Below are 23,676 nucleotides of genomic sequence, written 5' to 3'. Positions count from 1 at the left end.
AATGATTTGACATTTCAGTTATTTCATGGAGTCTTTACACATTTTCATTCTGCAATAAATAAGTGAAATCTGAGTATTGTATTCAGTCATTTTTTTCAATAATTTTGGATGTGCTACCTCACTTTTTTGACTAGTCATATAAAGATAATATATTCCATAAACCAGAGGCAAATAGAAAATAATGATATGAAACATTGTTAGTATTCGTTTGGTTCCAGTTCACTTTATCTGTTGTCAGTTTTACCGCTGGTTGCTCTGCTGGATTTCTTTTTATATTGACTTTTTATATGACACATTTTAATCATTTAGCTGATGCTTCATCAGACTAACTTCATGTCTTAGATCTCCAGCAGGTCAGGGGTCAGAGGTCACAGCAGTTGCACAGATAGCTGTATGATATAACAGAGTCAGAATCAGTTTCCCTGTGTCTCCTGTGCATTTTACCCAAATTTGTTCAACTTTTATCATCTTCAAGTTACAGAAGCGAACTTCAGCTGGACTGTCAAACTGGTTTCTTCTTATACTCAGGAAACTTGTTATAATGAGTTGCATGTTTTTACTCCTCAAAGGGAAAAAATAAATTAGAAATTTCGTTTTTTATGAATCATCAGACTGACTTTCTTTTACTTTAACTGTGAACTTTTGAATTGATTCCATTTATTCTGCGCATTTGCCCTTTAGTATTTTCTTTTTTCTTTTATTTCTATTTATTGTTCACGCTTTTGTTTATTGTATTTCGTTTTTAAGTACTCTGTTTTTCTTATTCTTATTCCTTTTATTATTATTACTAATATATAAAAACACACCCTAATATTCCTTCAGGCTCTTTCCGTGTGTCTATGGTTCTCTATCGTGATTTTAATAGTGATCTTATGGTATTTTATGGTATTTTTTACGCCTTGTAGTTTAAATTTCCTACATATTTGATGTTAGTACTTCTCTGCAGTATTTCCCTGGCTGTTACTGCGCAGTTAGAGGTAATTGTACACTAATTACCGTGAAGTTGTAAACCCCTCCCCCTGCCAGCCGATTGGTTACTGTCACAGCAGAGACACGCCCCCTCCGCTCTCCCCACGTATAAGAGCTGCCAGGCTGACAGCTGAAGTTGTGAAGGGAAACTACATTCCTGGAGACTGACAGCGAGCTGAGTTTCATCTGTCAGACAGACAACAGACAGACAACAGACAGACAGACAGACAGACAGACAACAGACAGACAGTCAGTCAGTCAGTTTCCTCCAGGCTGACACTGGAACTTTTCTGATTCTCTCCTCTCTCGCCTCTCGGAGCTGAGTGGAAGCTGCAGACCCTCCTGACCTCCCGCTGGATATTTGGGACTGAACATGGAGTTGTCGGATATCTCTTTCCCGATCCCCGCCGCTGATGACTTCTACGACGACCCGTGCTTCAACACCAGCGACATGCACTTCTTCGAGGACCTGGACCCGCGGCTGGTGCACGTGGGCCTGCTGAAGCCCGAGGACTCCTCCTCCGTCTCCTCCTCCTCCTCCGCCTCCTCGTCCCCCTCCTCCCTGCTGCACCTCCACCAGCACCTCCACCACGGCGAGGAGGACGACGAGCACGTCCGCGCGCCCAGCGGGCACCACCAGGCGGGTCGCTGCCTGCTGTGGGCCTGCAAGGCCTGCAAGAGGAAGACCACGAACGCGGACCGGAGGAAGGCGGCCACCATGCGCGAGCGCAGGCGGCTCAGCAAGGTCAACGACGCCTTCGAGACGCTGAAGCGCTGCACGTCGGCCAACCCGAACCAGCGGCTGCCCAAGGTGGAGATCCTGCGCAACGCCATCAGCTACATCGAGTCCCTGCAGGCGCTGCTGCGCGGCGGCCAGGACGACGCGTACTACCCGGTGCTGGAGCACTACAGCGGGGACTCGGACGCGTCCAGCCCCCGGTCCAACTGCTCCGACGGCATGGTGAGTTCAGGGACACACAGGCGTTAGATTCCTGACACTGACAGGAGGAGGAGGGAGGAGGGGCGGGGGGGTCCAAAATAATGTTTCCAACGCGCCTTTACGCACAAGAGTCATATGCTGCATGTTTTCTTTCTCACTGGGAAAAAATAAGTAAATTTCGTTTTCTTCCTTATAGTAAAAAAAAAACTTATTTATCTCATTGGTCAAATTCAAAATAATGTTTCCAACGCTCTTTACGCAGAAGTGTCACTGGGAAAAAATCGTTCAGTCGTTGATTCTGTTCAGAATGTTTCCAGGATTTATTTCAGCTCATGAGAAAAATCTAGTAGACTCGTAGTTCAAGTGCAAGTTTTCGTCCTCAAGGGGAACAGGTTTCGTTTAATCACATTGGTTATGATCGAAATAATATTTCCATGCGTCACAACTCGCCTTTACGCAAAAGAACAACAAGGGTGAAAATTCAGCGGCAGATTTCCTTCAGTCACATGGTTTATATTCCAACGAACATTTCCATTTTCTCATTTCCAAAATCAGTGTTTATATTCAGAATATTTCCATACCGCACAACTCCAAATAGCTGTACCAGGCTGAGTTGGAATCCGGTTTTCAACAAAACCAGTGTGATGAAACGAATTTTACAGATTTCTCCATGTGAGAAATAAAACTTCAATCTAAATTTGCTTTAGGCTACTGTTTTATTTAAAATATCATTTCCATGCTTCATCCCGAGTTAAACAGCTCATGAACTCACCGGGAAAATCACATTTCATCATTTCATCAGAAAGCTCATCTCAACTTCTTTATTTAGTTTATTTTTATTATTTATTATTCTTTTTTCGTGAAACTGCTAAACAGGCCTAGTAGGCTACGTTTTCATTTTTTATTCCTCTCAGAGTAAAAGTCCATCAGTAAATTTAGTCAGGTTTTATTCAAATGTTTGATTTTTTTATTTTTATTTTTTTTGCTTTTTAACGAAAATTCCCTATAATCTTCCTATAGGAACTGATATGTTTATGGTAATCTTCCTATAGGAACTGATATGTTTATGGTGCTCAGTAGTAGTTTATAGCGACATTATCATACTTTGATTTTTATGAAACTCGATTACAGGCTTATGAATATAAAATAGTTGACGCACAATCCCACACTGTATAATATTTCAGTATGGTGATTTTTTTTATTATTATTATTATTTCTAACCTCCAGTTCAAAGTTTCTTCACTAAAACAACCGAAAGTTTCAGTTTTTCCTCCTCAGAGAAACAGTTTAGACATTTAGTTTGATCCAAAAGAATCTCGTTCAATTTCAATTTATTCTTCACATTTTCGTTTATTTTAATGTGCTTTATTTAATTGCATTATTATTGTTGTTATTGTGTTAAACACGCCTTATAATATTCCTAATAGGTCGATAGTTGCTGTGATATTTATGTCGTTTCCCTCTAAAATGGAGGAAATTATCGAATTACTATAGCTATTTTTGTGACAGTTGTTTTTATGAATAAAACATAATTTTCACATTGTTCCACGTTGTAAAATCTGAATATTAAATATTGTGTTGATTTGATTTTCTCTCAGATGGATTTTAATGGTCCGACCTGTCAGTCCGCCAGAAGAGGAAGTTACGACAACAGCTCTTATTTCTCTGAGACTCCAAACGGTGAGAAACCTGCAATTATTAATATGAATAACTAATAAGAAGATAAGACCAGATCAGGTGAAAGTTTATTGATCTGATGGGAAACGAAGCTGCAGAAGCAAAAGCAACAGGATTCAGCAGGGAAGAGAGAAACAGAATATAAGCAATATGAAAAACAATAAAACCAGCAGAAGACTAATAAAACAATCAAGCAATATAATAGAGCTTCATAGTAGCCAATGTGGGAGGCAGAATAATAAATCATAAAATATGGTAGGCTATATATAGCCTAGGCTACTGTATGAAATGGTAAAAACAGTATGGAAATACTAATATTAATAATATTACTAATAATATTTGATTAGTTTAACCCAGGGCTTATGGAGGGTAAAATTACCTCAAATCTATTTCACACTGCTTTATTTGCAGAAACTTTACAGTGTAATTCACAGTAAATAAATAGTTTCTATCATATTAAGTAGAATGTCAGAGGGAAGCAGCAGAAATTAATGATCATAGGAAAATAGAATTTAATTTCAAGTGCTGATTTTATGAAAATGTGATGTTCATTTATTAGTGTTTGTTTGGCTCATGATGGAAGTTTATCCTCCAATATAAAACGGAATCCAATTAGATTCAGCAGGGAAAAGAAACAGAATAAAACACTCCGTGAATCCAGTGAAATAACGACATCCCTCTCTCTCTCTCTCTCTCTCTCTCTCTCTCTCTCTCTCTCTCTCTCTCTCTCTCTCTCTCTCTCTCTCTCTCTCTCTCTGCAGGCGGAGTGAAGAGCGACCGCAGCTCGGTGGTTTCCAGTCTGGACTGCCTCTCCAGCATCGTGGAGCGGATTTCCACGGAGACCGGTCTGCTGCCGGCGGCCGACGGCCCCGCCTCCCCGCCGCAGGCCGCCGCCCCGGGCGAGCCGGCCGCCCCGCCCCCCGCCGCCCCCTCCCCCACCCCGACCAGCCAGGACCCAAACCTCATCTACCAAGTCCTATGAACACTCTCACGCTCAACACGGGACGTTTTTATTTCCTGCAAAAACCCGTCCGGTCGAACCCGGATCCCCAGACTGGAGTCAGGAGGGACTGACAACAAATATTCACATTAACACTTTTTCAGACAGAACTGAGTCCTAAAGTCTGGTTTCCTCAACACTAGAAAGGTTCAGAAATGAAGTATCTGAGTTTTCAAAATCCTCCATGACTTTTCCCAGACCGGTTTCTGTTGTTAGATTTTCAAAATCACAAGGAAACAGCAGTTAGAATCACATTTATTCCATTCAACTGACGGCTGATCGGCCTTCTGTTGGAGCCACAAAATGACTTTTCTACTGTTAAAATGATGAAAAACGATGAAAACTTCAATCCAGGGAAAAAGAAGTTACTGCTGCAGCAGAGAATAGAAAACAGATGAGAGAAAGACAATAGAGAAGAAAATAAGAAAACAGTGAAAATGATCCAGCAAATAAATAACTGAAGATGCAGAGAAGCAGGTTCAGGCTGATCTGAGTTTATCTGATCTGACCCCACTGGCAGCATGTTGTCACTTGTCTTAAGTTAAAAAAAAACAGTTTTAAGACTCAGTTCTAAACCAAACTGACTTGTTAAGGTGGATGTTTGTCTGTCAGTGTATATTTGGTGAAGGATGGAGGCCAAAACAGCAGCTACATTCCTCCAGTTGTGTCCATCTGAAGTCTAAAACCCCCAGTGAGCTTTTCCCTGCATGAGGAACAAGAGCTACAGTAATCCTATGATGCATTTTAGAAGGAAAATATACAAATATCACTGCAAAACTACAGGTTCCTATAGGAATATTATAGTGATAACATAGGAGATCACTATAGAGAACTATAGGAATATTATAGGATTATTATGGGAATATTGTAGTGATTTTCCAGCAGGGTTAAAGTAGATTTGGACCTCTTTCGATCCCATATGGAGGTTAAATATTAAATATTATAATTTCATTGTCTTTTCACTGCAGCGGAGGACCATTTGTGTTTTTGTACATGTGTAAATAAGAGCTGATTTGTTACAACTAAAAGTATTACTAATGTATTTAATGTTTCTGTCTGTCTGTTTGTTGTGAGAAATGTTAAACTTTATATTTATACATCTGAAAAATGAGTGACAGTTCACATGATGATAATAAATGAACATGCTTATTTATACAACAAACGCCTCCTTGGTTCATTTTTATTTAATGAATGTATTATGATTAATTAAATATTGGATATTTAATGTACTGATGGCTGAAGTTTTGTTCCAGACACAGAAATTAACAATTTTTAAGCAGAACAATATTTTGTCTATAATAGAAGCTGATGATCAGTTTACAGCAGCTTACATATGAAAAACAAAATGACTGACTGCACCAAATTATAAATAAAAGAAAATAAATAATAGGTTATATAGGATTTATTACTTGATCAATTTATATAATATAATATAATAATTAATTTGAAAGTAATGAGACATTTTACAGGTCTGGATTTATTTTTCCACAACAACTGAACAAATTAATTCTTAATAATCAGTAAAGGAAAGAATGTGACTAATTAGAGTGAATGTGTATAATTTTCCATAAATCCCAATCCAGGATTCATTTATCAGTTAATTAGGAACCGAATGGAAATGATGAAGAATTATTATATATATATTATTATTATTAAATATGGTGAATTTCTCATTTTAGAATGAAACTCTCCACATAAATATCCCAATAATAATAAACTTTATAAAATCAATAAAAAAAAAACAAACATTTTTTTTTAATTGATTTCATTATGTTAATTCTGTCCCTCAGTTAAAATTCTGTTATTAATTCTTCTCTCTTGTTTTATAATTGCTGCTCTTCATTTCTGCTCTTTTGTTTATATATATTTTTCTAAATGTGAGGCACTTTAACTTTGTTTTTGAAAAGTGCTATACAAATACAGCTCATCATTTATATTATTATTATTATTATTATCATTATTGTTATTATTAACATTATTATTATCATCAACATTATTAACATTATTACTATTACTATTATTACTACTGTTGTATTTATTTAAAATTATATTTGTTGCATCAATGCCACCAAGACCAATTGCTGTGTGTTAATTGGACTTGGTGACTGAAGTGATTCATGTTAATGATATAGCCTAAATATTAAATATTGATCTGTTGAAGATCATGATGCTCATCAGTGACACTTTACAGACTGGATCCTCTAGAGTTTTGTAACACTGTATGATGAATTTAAGGTAATTTATATTTTTATTTTATTTTATTATTATAAAAAAAAATGGATATACTGTATATACTGCAATATGGAAATGAATAATTCTGTATTTTATCATTAATAAATTAAATAACAAGAGCATTGCTAAATAAATATAGAAAACCTAGACAAAACTAAATCATACAAGCTAAATCTTAAATGATTTAAATGTCTCCTGGTAAAGAAGAGGTGAAGAGGAACAGAGTTGATTGACAGTTTGTCTCTCTGGACTCAAACAGAAACAAACAGCAGCAGCGCCATCATGTGTTGAAACCAGGAACTGCAGCGTTCTACACAGTACTGCATTTATCAAGTTTCAGTCTCAAGTAACAGAATCTATTTGTCCAAACTGCCTTTAATCTGGGGAATCTGGGTCTCAGAAAATGTTTCAGGATGTAAAACCTCAGCGGTAAACGTCAGGTTTTGGTGTCAGTCCCTCAGACTCAAAGAGCGAGGGCTTCTTTCTAGAGCCGCCATTTTGCACCAAGAGACGTTCAACAATCACACAGGGAGAGATCCATCGGAGAAGAGGAGAGAGACCAGTTTCTCCACCACAGGAGCAGGAGAGAGACCAGAATGCAGTGCAGCGGAGAGACATGTTGGGGGTTTGAGGAAATGGGGAGATTCTCAGTTTTTCTAAACGAATAAAACTCTCGCTCTCTTGCTCTTTCTCTGCTCACTATCCCTCTCTCTCCACCTTCATATCAATCCATAAACTGGATGCAACAAGTTCACACCTCTTTTCTGGGGGGTTGTTGAAAGGCATTCTGGGAAACGTAGGAAATCACTAACTGCAGTAGAAGCAGACAAGGCAGGTTGAGGGAAAATGGGTTCAACAAAACAGTTAAGTACAACACTTCATCACTAAATAAGTGCTGAATGTTGTGAACAGAACAGACTGATGAGATCTAACAGCAAGAGGATCAGAGTTTTTTATTTTTTATTTTTGTTACCTTTAATAGATAATAAGCTACAAAGCTGAAACTCATACTTTTCATCTGAAAAATAGATTACTGAGCTAGACCAAAAAACAGATTTTGTCTCCTGAAAATATGAAAATATGGTGTTTTTCCACTCGGTGCCTTGCAGTGAAACAGTGAAAGGGAAGAAGCTGCTCAGGCTCAGTTGTTGTGAAGCATCTCAGCAGCTTCAGTGTTGGATTTTAATGCACTTTTCACTTTTCTAATCCTCTTGCACTGTCTTTACTTTTATCTTTCTATTTCACTGGATTTGAACTGCACTAGTTTACTTTTTAAGTCTTTTATCTTGTGGATCTCTTGTCTGTACTTTTGCACTTTTTAATTGTACATTTTTTTCCTTTACTGTATTTTTTTATTACTCTGTAAAGCACTTTGAACTGCCTCAGCGTATGAAATGTGCTATACAGATAAAGCTGCCTTGCCTTAAAACAGAAAGTAGACTTTGAATTTGAAGAGTTTCATTCCAAAGTAAGGAATCCGGCTCTTGAATAAAGCGACACCTGCTTTTACAAAATGATTAAAACAAATGATGCAGCTTTTTGAAGGATTGTCAGCAGCTTAATTTTAATTTAAGTCATTGGTTGATAATATGGGAACATTTTTAAAGACTGGATCCTTTATAATTTAATATTTACTGATGAACTGCAGGTAATCCTTTCTTTTTCTTCCCATAATGGCTATATAGCGCTATGGAAATTAAGTGTACATGATAGATTTTAGCATATAATAAGTGCATTGCTTAACAAATAAACTGTATTTAGGGAAAAGCTCGTAGTTTGGCCAATATATTTTAAAGCTCACTGGTATTTAACGGGCCTGCAGGGAAAACTCCATGTCGCCTTCAGAATTCAACCCTGCAAATGCAAACAGTGTTGAACAAACGACTTTAAAATTACACGGCTAAAAATATGGAACTTTATTGAGTTTTGAAGAATAACAGATCTACAGATATGGCTTGAAGAGTCACACTTTATTTACAAAAATACTGAGAACCAAACAGTCGAGGGCGAAGGAAGCAAGATGGCGGATATTCATTCCTACAACAGCAGCTAATGGCTCCTGGTTGCATGAAATCTGGAGGTAAACCTCAGCGCTATTGGCTTCTGAGCTGCGGTGTGGGCCGCAGTGTGCGTTGCTTCATCAGGCGTGTGTCCGGTAGGATCGCAGTTTGGCTTCCGTGCAGCAGCAGAGCGAGCGCTTTACTTTCTGCGGCGGGCGGCGGCTCCCTTCTTGCTGCTGTAATACCAGACACAAACACAAGGGGGAGCGAGTGAGGCGTCTGTTCTGACCGACTAGCTCCTTTAAAACCTTCATCTAACCAGGCCAGTTGCATAAAGCTAGTTTAAGACCAGTCTAAGCCTTAGACTGGTCTTAGATTCTCAGGTTGGACTAGTCTAATTAAGACTGTCTGTTACTAAATATTACAAATGACTTATTTTGAGGTAGCAATGTTAGCCACCTTCCCCCCGGCTAATCTTGAGTTAAGAACTTTGTTGTTATGGTAACGAGTCGACCTAACTGTCAGAGTGGGAAGTTTAAATACTGAAGCTGTTTCAGACAAGATGCCAAATCTTTGGTTTTTGGAAAGAGCCTGAAGAAGAGAGCGAGTCTTTAGAGACAGAAACAACACATTAGAGATCTACAACAACCAAGAAGTAGTAGGAACCAAGGTTATTATCGTTAACGAAAACTAAGGAAATAACGGAAACTAGGTGTGAAAAAACATTTTCGTTAACTGAAATAAAAATAAAAACGAGGCTTTACAAAAAAACGATAACTAACTGAAACTGTGTTGTGTGTTTACAAAACTAACTAAAATAAATTTAGAATATTTATACATTTTTATTATAGAGAAAATGTCTTTAGTTTTCGTCTTTGTCAATTTATTTCATACATAAGCCTAGTGTTTTTAATTTTTGAATCTCGCCCCTGACAAATACCCCATATTACAAAAAAAGACTAAAACTAACACTGAAACTAATAAAAACTAAACTACAACTAAGCATTTTCAAAAAAATAAAAACTAAACTAAACTAGCAAACCTGCTTTAAAAACGAATTAAAACTAAACTGAAATTGAAAACAAAAAGTCAAAACAAAATAAAAATAAAAACTAATGAAAAATGCAAAACTATAATAACCTTGGTAGGAACAGGTAAATATAAATGTCTTTAGCAAGTTTGACTTAAAGTCACATTTAAGTCTAAGACCAGGTCTATCTTTATGCAACTGGCCCCACTAGAGACCTCTGCATGCTCTGTAGCAGAACCCCCTGCTTTGCTTCACAAAATCACACTTCAGAGCCGCAGTATAACCAGCTGATGGTTCGCTGCCTTGCTCAAAGGCTCAGCGGCAGTGTCTCGGTCACTCGTCCCACACAGCTCTGTGCAGCCAGTCTGGGATTCAAACTGGCGACATTCAAGCTCAGCAGACTGCTTCTCTGACCTTCTCTGACCTGAGATCTGAGTTCCTGATCTGAGTTGGAAAACACTCAACACCAAACAGACTTTCAGACCAACATGCAGCACTTACCTTCATCACACTGGGTCATGATGAGGAAGACCAGAGGATTTCAGTCCCACAGACACACATACTGCCGTTGTATCGGCCTGATATCTGTCTACCAGGCCTTTTTCTACCAGAGCCTCCTCATCATGACTGACACTTGGGCAGCAACATGTTTCTATTGGATTGGCTGTGTTGTCTCAAACTAGACTGAAAGATGTGCTGAACATGACACATCCTTTTTAAGAGTGTATAAATATTATATGAATGTAAATGGCGATCCACCACAGCAAGAAAATGACTGAAAATTTGAAACTAACTGAACTAAATTGGATTAAAATTATTTTAATTTAGCCCAATTTCCCTCCAAAAAGACTATTACTAATGCTTGAAATGGCTGTTTCTATAATGAGATTTGTTTTTTTTTGTTTTTTTAGCCCTGCAACCTGCACTAGATCCATAACAAGGCCCAGATCAGGGATGGATGTGGATCCAACACCGTTACAGAAACTCGCAGAGGAAACACTGATGTTTACCTGGTTCCTCTCAAATTAAATATTTGTTCATCATGAACTGAAGTGATCATCGCTGCTTTTGAGTGTTTTTGTGGTTTCCTGACGGGACGAAGACGGGTCAGAGACCAAACCACTGACCTGCTGAGCGGTCTGCTCTGAGACTCACATCCACACAGGACAAGAAGAGGAAGACCCACCTCCACCTTTAAAACCACTTCAGCTGATAAATCTAACTGTAACTGAGGAGTTTAATTCCAAAATGAGATCGCTGACACCGAGTGACTGCATCAAATTAAATCCAATCAAATCATGAGACTTTGTAAAGGAATTACAGTAACTTAAAGGTCCCATATTATTAGAATTCAATTTCTCTTTTTCTATCCATATGTGATCAAAGATGTTGGAAGGGTTAGTTAATACTTAATTAACAGTTAACTAATGTGTCTGCTAATCATGTAATAATGGTGTTCATGTTAACTAAGGTATTAATTTATACATTATTTAATAGTCTAGTACTAGACTAGTACTAAGTAATACTTTAGTTAACATGAACACCATTAGTAAATTACACATTAGTTAACTTTTAATTAAGCATTAACTAACCCTTAACTTAGTGTACCCTTATTGTAAAGTGTTACCGGATAATTGATAATTTAAGTTCTTGCTTGACTGGATCCTGAACGCTGACCTGCAGCTATTGATTGTTTTTCCAAAGCAGATGTTCAGTTCATGGATGTCAGTTTTGGAAATGAACTCCTCAGTTCTCTCTCTGTGTTTTGTTTTGGCCGGTGTGTCGTCTCGGTCTCCTCCGGTTCAGTCGGACCTTCATGCTAACAGACCATGCAGCAGATCAAACTCAGACTCCCTGATCAGCTTTACTTACAATTTACTGAGCTCCTCCACTCTCTTGCGCAGGGTTGTAACCTGGAGGAAGCAGAGCAAAGTCAAAGGAGGTTTGTTTGTTGTTTGGATGAACAAGAAGCTGTTATATTCTGAGAGGAGAATGGATTTATCACAGAACTTGAACGGATAGAACGGTCATTCCCATTCAAATCAATGTTCCTGGACGGTCGGAGCGGCGGCCATCTTGCTGTGACCCGTTGGACTAGCTTCTGTATAAAGCGACTCACAGCAAGTCACTGAGCTGAGAGGTTTTACAGCAAGAACCAAAGCAGCTTCTCTGTCTCCTTGCTGCCATGGATCGCTAACATGCTAATGTTGACTAGAAGAGCTAGAGAGAGAAGTCCAGTCTGTGATGAAGCTACGTTAGCCTCGTCGCTAACGTTAGCTTTCAGTTGAGTTCTGACAGTTTGCTAACAGACTCATCTGCTCAGTTCTCAAGTGTTGTGTTGTCACCATAGCAACTAACACTTAAAATCCATAATCGCCATTTTATGCTGAACTACATTTACAGTGACAAACAGGAAGAACCGTTCTATCCATTCAGGTTCTGTGGGGTTTTTGCTTTTTTCTTCCTTGAAATACCGATCTTCTTCTTTGTGTTTGAGTCTGGACTCTCACCTCGTACTTCTGCCTCTTCAGTCTCTCCATGTGGTCGAACTTCTCAGACTCCAGCTGGGTCATCCATTCATGCAGCTCGTTGATCTTATCCCTGCAGGAAAAACAACATTCATGTGAGCTAAAATCCATTTAAACACACAGACTGACGGCCGGGAAACAGCCACCCACTGCCAGCTTTATCTTTCAGAACAAATCTGAAGATATGATACAGCTATAATACCCAGAAAGCTGTTTGCTGTGCCCATGCAGCCTGTCCACCCTGAAGGGCTGGGAGGAAACCAGTGGTGGAAAGTAACTAAGTACATTTACTCAAGTACTGTACTTAAGTACAATTTTGAGGTACTTGTACTTTATTTAGTATTTACATTTTATGCTACTTTGTACTTATACTCCACTACATTTTAGAGGGAAATATTGTACTTTTTACTCCATTACATTTATTTCACAGCTATAGTTACTAGTTACTTTTCAGATCAATATTTTATATTTAAAACATTTGATCATCTTTATAAAATAACTATAAAATAGCATTGTTATAGATTAGACTACCAAAAGTATAGCTAAATTGTTAAGATTAGCTTCACGTTGACAACTTTAAAATGCTGCTTACATGTACATGTATGTCAATAAATCAGTATTAATATTCCAATAATTTATGAAAAATATAACTCTCTAAATGGGGACAGTTTGCATAATGAGTACGTTTACTTTGATACTCTAAGTACATTTTGCTGCCAGTACTTATGTACTTTTACTTAAGTAAGATTTGGAATGCAGGACTTTTACTTGTAATGGAGTATCTTTACATTGTTGTATTGATACTTTTACTGAAGTAAAAGATCTCAGTACTTCTTCCACCACTGGAGGAAACCCTGAACAGAAGGCGGTGTGGGTTTTGAGTCTGACCTGAGCTTGTCCTCGCCCAGGTGGTCGATGTTGAGCGCCTTGCGTCTGCCTGCCAGAATCTTCTTCTTCTTCTCTCTCTCAGTCTCTTTCTTTCCTCCTCTCTTCTGGTCAGCCTGTCACATGTTTACACACAACGTTACTAAGTATACCAGTTATACTGCAAGTACTAACACTAGTACTACCAACACTACTTGTAGTACAATTACAACTGTTACTAAAATTGTGACTGTTGGTCCCGGGAGGACTAGCGGACACAGAGGCGGATACTGGGGAACTAATAATACAATTTTTTTAAATGTATTTTTGGTTTCTATATTTTATATTGTCACTGTTGTTTTTCATGTGAAGCGCATTGAGTCTACCTGTGTATGAAATCTGCTACATAAATAAAACTGACTTGACTACTACTATTACTACTAATTATAATAATAATAATAATAATAATAATAATAATAACAATTATATGGATTTATAACATTTTCTTAAGAAAAAACAAAGGGCTGTAAAATAAAAGGAACAAAACAATTAACAGTAATATAGTATATTCCCTATGTCTCTGTGTCTCTGTATGTCTCTCAATTCAATTCAAGCTGCTTTATTGGCAAAGTTAACAAATTCAAATTCAAATGACAGTAATCAAACTGTCAATGAAGAATAAATAGGAAATCTCTAAACAAATCTCTCTATGTCTCTGTGTGTGTGTGTGTGTGTGTCTGTGTGTGTGTGCGTGTGTGTGTGTGTGTGTGTGTGTGTGTGTGTGTGTGTGTGTGTGTGTGTGTGTGTGTGTGTGTGTGTGTGTGTGTGTGCTGACCCTCTGCAGGTGGCTGCTGTAGTTGGAGCCCATGCTGGACAGTGCTGACTTCTTCTTCGCCTCTTCTTCTGCCTTCTTCTTGGCATCAGCCTCCTCCCTCTTCAGCCTCTCCTCCTGTTCAGACAGCAGGCTCAGGTCAGATCAGATCAGATCCACATCAGCATCAACACAGGCTCAGGTCAGATCCACATCAGCATCAACACAGACAAGTCACCGCCATGCAGGGAATTGTACAACTAATTATGTTCAAAAATCTGTGATGTTTTATTGGATGGAGTTTATATTTCCCCCTCCTGATGCAGCACGATGTCACCATTAAAGACACTCTGTTTTTCCCGGAAGGAAAATTAATGGGAGTTTTCATTTCATGGGGACTTTAATGTAATGGACTCGTAATTAAAAGGAGAAAAAAAAAAAATTAAAAGTTGAATAAAAGCAGGAGAAGAAAAGCAGAAAGAGGCGGCGGGGACGAACCTCACGTCTGGCCTGGCGCTCCTTGTCCTTCTCAGCTCGGACCCTCTGCTGCTCGGCTCTCTCAGCGCGGCGCTTCTCCTGCAGAGAGACAAGAAAACACACTTCAGCTTAGAGGGAGACCAACAGGAGACTGAACTGAGACCAAGCAACCTATTACATTTACTCATATCCCACTGCTATAAGAGGAGAGCGAGTTTGTGTGTTTGGGAGAGGAGAGGAGAGGAGAGGAGAGGAGAGGAGAGGAGACAAGGAGAGGAGAGGAGGAGAGGAGAGGAGAGGAGACAAGGAGAGGAGAGGAGAGGAGAGGAAACAAGGAGAGGAGAGGAGAGGAGAGGAGACAAGGAGAGGAGAGGAGAGGAGAGGAGAGGAGAGGAGAGGAGAGGAGAAGAGAGGAGGAGAGGAGAGGAGGAGAGGAAAGGAGAGGAGAGGAGAGGAGACAAGGAGAGGAGGAGAGGAGAGGAGAGGAGAGGAGAGGAGGAGAGAGGAGAGAGGAGAGGAGAGGAACTTAAGAGCCTTCTTAAGAACTTCCTAAAATGTCCTCTTATGTCATTTCTTAAGATCTATCTTAAGAACACACTGGTGAATCCGGCCCCAGGTCTCAACAAGGATCAATAAGGTTGATTTAATCAGATCTGATCTGATCTGATGTGACCGAGACTCACGATTCTCTCCTTGAGGGCAATCAGCTCCTCCTCCTCCTTCTTCCTGTGCTCAAAGTGAGCATCGATCAGCCCCTGCAGCTCCACCAGATCCTTGTTCTGACGTTTCTTCTGGATGTCCTGCAGGACCGGGGAGGAGAAGAAGAAGAAGAACGTTCAGCCACAGAGAAACAGACACAAGTCTTACAAAATAACAGGAATCCTTCATGACGTAGTTTCAGTTCTACTCACATCAAAGTCCACTTTCTCACCATCGGGGATTTTTGGTGCGCTGGGCCTGCGGGGAGAGAGAGAGAGATCAGGGTGTCTGGGTTCACCTCGGGGCTCATCGTGGTTTTCAGTGAACGGTAATGATAAATGGCTCAGACTGAAATGTGTAGAGAAATCATTTCAATCAATCGAGGAAACTTACTTGAACTTTGGCTTCTCCTCTGCATGTTAAGGAATGAAGAAGGGGACAAGTACATGTCATCGGGTTAGAAATGCACACTAGTCTGTTTGAAGCAAATTATTTCATTTCCAAGGCAAAACGTCTCAGGCATTACATGGATTAAACTCTAGGTTTTTAACTCTATATGGAATGTAAAATGAATTGGTAAGTTTAAAAATACTCCAAATTGTCGCCTTGCTTTCAGTTTGAAGTTAGGGTTAGAAAAAAACCAACAGGTAAATAACAACAAACAAATGAACTTCATATATTAAGACTTGACAAACAGTTTTACACAGGGAAATATTAAGTTTTGTGAATATCAAAAGAACATCTTGCTGTGAGTGCAGTTACAGTAAATCTGAACTGTGGTGTAATCTACAAAACATTACAAAAACAAACACTGTGATCAGTTCATAAAGCTTAGTGTGCTCGTCTCTTCTGTCTAAAAGTCGCTGATAGTCATGTGATTTGGTTTTAATGGTGAGTGTCACTGCTGAAAGCAAAGATTTGCTTTAAAAATGAAAAGCTACTGTAAATCTGTGTTATGTTTTTTTTGGCTTGACCCCAAAACCATTTTACACAAGCAAGACAAAACCCATTTTCTCAGTTTTTTTTTTTTCATCTTGGATTGAGTTTGGCGGCACCATGCCATGCAGATGACGAGTGGCACAGCAGGAGTTTAACAGTGGGGTCGCTGCGCAGTGAAGCAAATGTTAGCATTTCATATTCTTTCACCCTTTTTCTCCACTAGAATTTTTTAAATTAAAATATGCATTTAAAATCCTATGTTGTTCATGTAGGTTTTCAGACTTCTGCCAATGTGGCAGTGCTCCTGGATTTGACAGACAGTAAAATTTGGACGACATTTTGTGACCAGAAAGGCAGGCGTTCCCCCAGCACAGCTAGACTTCAGACCTGGACTCTGCAGTCCTTCCAAAACCAGAATGACAGATCAGATTCATCAAGTTTTCATCAACATACCTTCCTCTTCAACGGCCTCTGCATGCAGCAAGCATCGAAAACAAGAGCAAAATAGAGAGCGTTAGCAAGCGCAGTGGTGCGTACGTTCAAAACAATCTACTGCAGCTCTTTGTCAGACATGATACTTTGTTGAATTAAACACTGGGAATAAAAGGTGAGAAGTACTGTTTTATTAAATTAAGCTAAATTAATTATTGGCTTTCAGAGGCCACATTTTCACCTTTCAAAAGCTCAACAAAGTATCATCTTTCTGCTTTCACATGCTTCCAGATACGTCACAGAAAATCAGATTTTCTACTTGGAAATTTTCACATGAACGCCATTCAAAGTTGGATGATGAAGTCAGAAAGTTTGAGAAAATTTTGCTACCCGAGTTAAGTTTTTCCTTAAGCTGCAAGGCGTCCATGTTTGTTTATCGCCTGATTGTCTGATAAAATCACACATGAAAGCAACGCTGTTAAGCAGCAGGCTTGGAAGTCCCAGATGTCTGACTTTCCCTCCGGCACATGAACGTGGCATAAAACCGGACATTTCTATTTCTATTTCTATTTCTATCAGTGAGTAAAAAGATGAAATCCCAGAAGCCATCTTTTTTTTTCTATTTTCTATCAACAAGATTGATTTTCATGCTCCGGCAAAGCATAGCAGGACTTTAGAGAAACAGCAACAATCCAAAATACATCTACCATATTTTGACAACCTGATGTTTACCTTCATCAGATATCAAAGCAACAGTGAAGAAGAAAAAAAAAAACAAGTGGCATCAGATTCATTTATATCAAGCATGTTTGTCTCTTTAAAGCCCCAATCCTCAATCCGAATGTAAACAAAATGGAAGCCTTATCGCTGTTTTTTTTTTCCAACAAATTAATAAATACGTTAATAAAATGTTAATCTTCTTAATAAAATGACAGACAGTTGGTGAGAGCCGAACATGAATCTTTTACTGCATGTGATTTGTTTACATTCGTATTGCTCATAAACGTTGCCATATAACAGACATGAATTTTGAGTTGGGATGCACAAGCTGCATTTCTTACTCAAAATCCCAGATTGGGGCTTCACACTGGGGCTTTAGACATATGACAGAAACTCATAGAGATGTTTACATCCTGATTGGCTGTCGTAGGTCACAAACATGATCACTGCTGTGTTTAAAATGGTTTAGATGTCGGCAGTCCAAGGCTTGTTGAGTTAGCAGTTTGCATTATCAGCAGTCAGTTCTCCTGTGTATCTGACATGGAGATAACTCTGTCAGGTTAGGGCTTCGGTTCCCACTGGGGCCGTCCATGCACTCATGGTCCTGTGAGTAGGGTTAGACCGATATATGGTGCCGATATTGGCCTTTTATTAAAATATCAGATATCGTCCACCTCTGATATGATGGAGGTTCCTCATGAGTTCTTAATGAATCCCAGAGTTTCATTAGATGGATAGTTACCATTCGATAGAGGGGGTGGGATGGGGGTGGGCCTGCCTTAAAGAGCTGCTAACACTAAAAGAATTTGATTAGTCTGGGTTTCAATGGAGAGTTTTAGTGTCCCATGATGGTCTAAATGCTGTCTGAGAGGCAGACAAGTGGAGGAGACACTGAATACTTGGGCATAAAAATTCTCAAATTTAAAGACGCTGGCACAAATCGGCATAAAATATCAGCTATGGGCAATTTCAATACAAAAATATCACTATCGGCCTTTAAAAACCCATATCGGTCGAACCCTAACTGTAAGATGCCTTGTGTAAAAGCATCCACTAGCTAGGGACCTTTTTACGGACTCTCATCATATTCTAACTTGGGCCCTCTGAGTGCTACAGATAACCGGCCATCTTTGACCTTCGGCCAGAGGTGAAGGGAAGGCTGATTAGTAGACATGATGAACAGGGGAGTGGATGAGATTAGATTAGCAGGGGGAGGAGGAGGAGGGGGGGGGGGGGGGTCTGTCTGTCTGTAACCGGTGGAGCGCGCCGCCTGGGAAAGGATGAGAGAATACCCCCCATGCCACATACCTTCATGCACCTCTTCCTCTGCCTCTGGCTCAGGCTCAGGCTCAGGCTCTGGTTCTGGTTCTGGTTCTACCACTGGTTCTGGCTCTGGCTCTGGTTCTGGTTCTGGCTCTGGTTCTGGCTCAGGGGCCGCCTCAGGGGCCACCTCTACTTCCTCTACTACCTCCTCTTCTACGGCTACACAAACATGCAGCAAGTAACCAGGGAGAGGAAGGGCGATGAAAGGGTTAATAGATGCAGGAGAAAGTAAAAGTAAAGGAAAGGTGGAGGTGGAAGTGGAGGTGGAGGTGAGTCAGTGGAAAGTCAGTGGAATGAAAAGGGGAGAAAGCTGTGAGATATGAGGAGGTTTTTGGTGGTGGTGCAGTTCATGGGAACGACCACCGGGCGGCACTGAAGCAGGTGAGATAGCAAGCAGTTATATAGGAAAAGGGAAAAGGTCAGTTATTGATGGACAAAATGTGATTGATTCCTTTGTGCAGAAACCTGGAAATGCAGCTTGATGTGGTAAAAAAGAAAAGATGAATTTGTCTTTAAAGATGGCAGGATCGTAACATCAACTGGCCGTATGCAGGAGAGACAGAGACTCTAGCCTGTAGCTCTCTATTTACACCTGTTTTGTAATTCGAGCGGTCTTAAACGAAAGAATATAGCGTTAGTGTTAACCAGCATGCCACAAGGAACATGAGTGTTTGTGGAGATGAGCACACGTCTCCAATCACAGCGATGAAAGAAGTGACTGACGAATTAGTATCAATGACATGAGACTTATCATATGGAGTCTGCAGGCTGCATCTTACCATCGTAATCTTCATGGTCATCCGAGAAAGAAAGGAGCAGAACAGTATTATGAAAAGATCCCACCTGTACCCAATTTGATAGAAACTGGTGGAATACGAGTGCAAATGTGGGTACAGTGGGGATCCATGCTGAGCATACACAACACGGTCCTGCTGGGCCAATCGGAGCTCAGAGTCGCTTTAACTTCCGGAAACATTCGTTGATCTGAAAGTTCGCGGGGCGCGCTCGGCTCGGCTCAGCAGGACCGCACAGTTGCAGATCTTCATGCAGAGTTGCAGGACCGTTGCCAACAGATCAGTGCGTGCTTCTGTTTGCGTACTAAACTTCCCAATTGAACGCCTGATTGTGTGACTTGTTTCACTTTGAAACTCAAATCAACCGTGACACTGTGCTGTTGTCAACGTCGGTGCCTGCAACCATGCGACAGCGAGTCAGGGCCTCTCGCATCCAATCAACAGACAGGATCATTATACAGTATGTGCAGTACCGCAGGAGTACAAAGAGAGAGCATCGTTGCATAACTTGAATCTCAAGGAGTCAAGCCAAACCTGCAAACATATCTGTCCAGTGCAATTAACCATTCTACAGGGAACGGAAAACCAGTTAGGCAGTGTTCAGAAATAATACTGGGATTTTAGCACGGGACTGGGATTGTGCCTGTCCATAGGAAAGATCTGTGGCTTAACCTCACCTTTTCTTTGTCTCTGGAGAAATATAACATATCTCAATATTAATTTAGGATCAATGATATCAGAATTCTCTCTCCTGACCCCCCTTAGGAAGATGCTGCACATGAGAATTTACATCTGCATTAAATGTAAGAAGAATGTATCTCAATTATAGATGCTACACTCACAGATTGCTGACAGATTTCTGAGATGTTTCACCTTACTGACACATTAGAGACTCAGAAGAAGATGAACGTGTATTAAGATAAGAGAAACAAAATGTAAGAGCTCAGTGAAAGAGCTAAGAAACGATCAAGTTTTATGAGAAAACGGTCAAAAAGTCACGCTGATTTCAAATGAAACTCATCAGCTGTATGTCTAGGAGAGGGAAATAAAAGGAAGAGGGGTTCTTGTTTGGGATGTTGCTTTCCTCTGGGTGGAAAGTGAACCTAATGTACAGTTTTGGTATGTTTGGGTGGAGCAGGTGGAGTTACTTACCCTCGACCTGATCACTGCAAGACAGAAGGGAAACGAAAGATTCAGATTCAACAGTCAAAACTACTCACCAGCAGGACAGAGAGGGAATGTTTGGCTTCTGGATGTTTGAATGAAAATATGAAGTGTCCGGTACTTACACTTCCTCTGTGTCAGACATGGTGACAGTGGACTTTTCGACCTGGAGAGAGAAGGAAAGAGAGGAGAGAGAGGAACTGTAAGTCTCTCTGCAAGCAGCTTCTGTCCGCTGCCTTTGCTGTATTTATAGCTCAGGATTAAGTTGCAGATGTCTTGAATGTCTCCTGTGGCCCCACCCTGCCCAGACCCCACCCTGCACGCCCTAAAAAAAAAACCATGATGTAGCTTCATCTAGAGAGGCTTTTTTTTCTCATCTTTTGAAATATTTTTAGGGGCAGGCGGGCGGTCCTGGATTCGAAATGTTCCCGAATTTGTCAGATCAAAACAACATCTTTGAGTTTATAATTAGCGTCACAGACTGGACTGAAATTCGAACCCCTGTCTTGAATCTGCTTCTGCAATGATAAGTGAGAAGGGAGCCAAACATAGATTTATGCCAATGGTCTTTTTTCTACCTCTGGGTGAGAGATAAAAAAAAAAAAGAAAAAAAAAAAAAAAAAGAAAACAGGGGTCTTGGTAAAGGTCAGACTCCAGGCCTTTCCCAGCCACTTGGATCCATTTGTCAAGGTGTTAAAGACTTTTTATCTTTAGAAACACATTGCTTCAGCTCTTCACACTTTATAACAGATTCTGTCACTTCTACAGTCATTTTTAGCATGTGACCTTATTGCATTCAATTATATTTATTAACTTTTGCTGTGATGGAAATGTATCAATGTCGTATCTGATGCAAAAGTCCGAATTGGTAAACATACATGACCCTGAATATATTTAGAAATGATTAGCTCTTGCATTAGTTGCCCATTAGTCTCATTACGGCAAGGCCACCATGAAGGCATCCGACATCACAACTATTTCAAAACAGACAGCTGCAAATGTCTCTGAGAAACGATCCCGGATCCAGTTTCAGGGGAGGCGATGCTGCAGATCGGGTTCTTTCCCCTGGAATAGTTCCCATAATTCCACTCCTTTTCCTTATCTGGCCGTCTCTCTCACATGGTTCCTTCAATCATCTCCCTCTGACCCTCTGAACCGGCTTCACGAGAATTAAAATAAACACCGAGAGGGACTCGTGAAGATTAAAAGGTTTAAAGTCCTGCCTCCTTATGATTGTTCTTCAAATCTTTTAAATTGTATAGTACTCAAATGTCATGATTGTGTCATGATTACACCTTTATGTAACATTGGTAGTTAGGGAAAAAACAAAACATTTAGAAGATTCCTTTCTATCCAGTTTAGAGTTTCTTGGCTCCTGTTCCAGATGTTAAGTAAGTGCGTATTTGTTTATCCTCAAGCTATGTCAGCTTTAATGTGCTAGCATGCCCCGCCCATTCACAGGTCACCAGCAGACATCATCGAAATAAATACATTAATAAACTAAAAACCTAAAAACAATCTTTCCAAAACAACTGAATCTGCCAAAAGAGTTGATTAGCAGAGCGCTGCTGCTCTCAGCTGTCACATAATTCAATAACAGAGTCTTATCTTCACCCTGCCGAAGTGGGACGCTGCCACGGAAGCTTTAAGTCGTCTGTAAATCCCACAGGTATGAGCCGCCGCCGGCCGGCCAGAGTCTGACCGAGCCGCCAAAACAACACGCAATTCCTTTAAGGCAACGGCTGCTGTCTTGTAAAAACCTCATAACTTCTCCAAATCTTGGTGGTTAGGGTTTGGTGGATTTTAGGATCGCATGCTCCTCTATGGGTTGAGAACATTGTACCACCTTTGGTCTTATGAATCCCCTTTCAGACCCCACTGGGTAAACTAAAAAATGCATGGTTGGTCAAGCTGAAAACAAGCCTGGTTTTCTTAGCTCCTGGGAAGTTGACATTTTGGAGATACAAGGTTTCCACAGAACAGCAACGCAATGCCAAAGGTGTCAAAAAGTCAGCGCTTTGCAGCTTCTCAGGCACACAGATTCACTCAAACACCAGCATGGACCAATTTTCCTCACTACTGAGCACAAACAGAAAAGCATGGCACTGTCTATGGTTAAACGGGAGCCTTTAGAAGAGGCCTGTTCCCCCTGTGATCCGCTGTCAGTCCAATATTTCAGTACAACTGCTGCCATCTCACCCCTGACCTCCGCAGCTCTACAGCGTGGCCTCTGCTAGCCGTGGCAGTGGTTTTTAACACATGTGGATTCAGCTGTTCTTAGCTTGGCTTGGTTGTGGGGGGGCAGGGGACTCTTAACATTGCACTTGAGCTTTTTCTCCTTCAGTCACTCTCTCACTCTCACACTCTCTCCCTCTCTTACCTCAGAAAAGCTGAAAGAAGTGAGCTCCCTGCTGGCCGAGACTGGCTGTAAGGTTCTGCAAACTTACCGCGCTGATTATGTCCTTCTGTTATAGTGACACTCGATCCAGCCGGCCTCCCCATTGGCCGAGGAGCCGGCCGGAGGCGAGGCCGCGGGGGGCAGGTCGACGTCTTCGCCCCCACCGACGCTCAATAAGGAGATGGACGGGTCGAGTGCTAAGGAGGGAGGCTCAAGTTTGGAGAGGGCCAGCCAAGACGCCCCTGCTGCTATTCTGGGCCGCGGCATTAGGCAAGCAAATTTCATCTGAGAGTGAGACAAGACACGAACGGCAGGGGAGGAAAGGCAGATGGCTGTTCCTGAACCTCTCTCAGAAGTGTAGGACACATAAACATAATGTATACCATGGTCAAAGGAGGACGAGAACCCGAAAAGTCCCTCTAACCCAGCTGTAAATCCACCCTGTTGACTTAACTCGTAGCTCTCAGGCCTTTGAACTTGCCTCTACCATCAAAATGATCTTTTTCTCTTAGCACCTGGTTTGCAAGTCTCAGTCAGAAGGGCAGAAATAGGCTCTCTGGCATTGTCAGTACATGCTGCAAAATCACTGGATTACCTGTCAGAGAGTTTTGCTTCCAGCAGGTCCTGAAGGGCCCGGGCAATATTAGATGACAAGCCAACAGGCGACACAATGAATTTC

General features: G+C 40.5%; 2 protein-coding genes across 5 annotated transcripts; one reads left to right on the top strand and one right to left on the bottom strand.

Annotated features, from left to right (window-relative positions):
- The first annotated feature begins 1,336 nt into the window (after positions 1–1,336).
- Positions 1,337–4,568, top strand: myod1 (myogenic differentiation 1). Its single transcript, XM_071544671.1, has 3 exons — positions 1,337–1,930; positions 3,508–3,589; positions 4,348–4,568. Exons 1-3 carry the CDS (start codon positions 1,343–1,345, stop codon positions 4,566–4,568), a joined length of 891 nt encoding a protein of 296 aa, XP_071400772.1. The 5' UTR covers positions 1,337–1,342.
- A 4,203-nt stretch (positions 4,569–8,771) lies between these two features.
- Positions 8,772–23,029, bottom strand: LOC139665595 (troponin T, fast skeletal muscle isoforms-like). Of its 4 annotated transcripts, XM_071544666.1 has the most exons (15): positions 22,980–23,029; positions 20,725–20,765; positions 20,588–20,601; positions 19,421–19,429; positions 18,637–18,800; positions 16,620–16,635; positions 15,621–15,639; positions 15,440–15,485; positions 15,212–15,328; positions 14,550–14,627; positions 14,076–14,189; positions 13,265–13,377; positions 12,359–12,449; positions 11,721–11,761; positions 8,772–9,054 (listed from the first exon to the last, which is right to left on the bottom strand). In XM_071544666.1, exons 2-15 carry the CDS (start codon positions 20,742–20,744, stop codon positions 9,018–9,020), a joined length of 879 nt encoding a protein of 292 aa, XP_071400767.1. In that variant the 5' UTR covers positions 20,745–20,765; positions 22,980–23,029; the 3' UTR covers positions 8,772–9,017. The 4 variants fall into 4 exon arrangements, with proteins under 4 accessions (XP_071400767.1, XP_071400768.1, XP_071400769.1 ...); XM_071544667.1 differs by lacking the exons at positions 16,620–16,635; positions 18,637–18,800; positions 19,421–19,429 and having other exon boundaries at positions 22,980–23,025; XM_071544668.1 differs by lacking the exons at positions 18,637–18,800; positions 19,421–19,429; positions 20,588–20,601; positions 22,980–23,029 and adding an exon at positions 18,396–18,421 and having other exon boundaries at positions 16,620–16,637; positions 20,725–20,744.
- Positions 23,030–23,676: the final 647 nt, after the last annotated feature.

Source organism: Centroberyx affinis, unplaced genomic scaffold, assembly GCF_046629955.1.
Source record: "Centroberyx affinis isolate AG114_WGS23_722 - 3 ecotype Tasmania unplaced genomic scaffold, CSIRO-AGI_Caff_v1 ptg004628l_1, whole genome shotgun sequence".
In the NCBI taxonomy this organism is placed as follows: domain Eukaryota; kingdom Metazoa; phylum Chordata; class Actinopteri; order Beryciformes; family Berycidae; genus Centroberyx; species Centroberyx affinis.
Note: the sequence above shows the minus strand (reverse complement) of the source record. Positions and strands in the feature narration are given on the sequence as shown.

What these genes read in the sequence shown, in the direction of transcription:
- myod1 (XM_071544671.1), top strand. Translation starts at nt 1,343, where the DNA reads ATGGAGTTGTCGGATATCTCTTTCCCGATCCCCGCCGCTGATGACTTC. An exon ending in CCAACTGCTCCGACGGCATG is followed by an intron (nt 1,931 to 3,507) that starts GTGAGTTCAGGG and finishes ATTTTCTCTCAG; the next exon opens with ATGGATTTTAATGGTCCGAC. An exon ending in TTTCTCTGAGACTCCAAACG is followed by an intron (nt 3,590 to 4,347) that starts GTGAGAAACCTG and finishes CTCTCTCTGCAG; the next exon opens with GCGGAGTGAAGAGCGACCGC.
- LOC139665595 (XM_071544666.1), bottom strand. Translation starts at nt 20,744, where the DNA reads ATGTCTGACACAGAGGAAGT. An exon ending in GTGAGAAAGTGGACTTTGAT is followed by an intron (nt 15,329 to 15,439) that starts GTGAGTAGAACT and finishes CCGGTCCTGCAG; the next exon opens with GACATCCAGAAGAAACGTCA. An exon ending in TTGCCCTCAAGGAGAGAATC is followed by an intron (nt 14,628 to 15,211) that starts GTGAGTCTCGGT and finishes GTCTCTCTGCAG; the next exon opens with GAGAAGCGCCGCGCTGAGAG.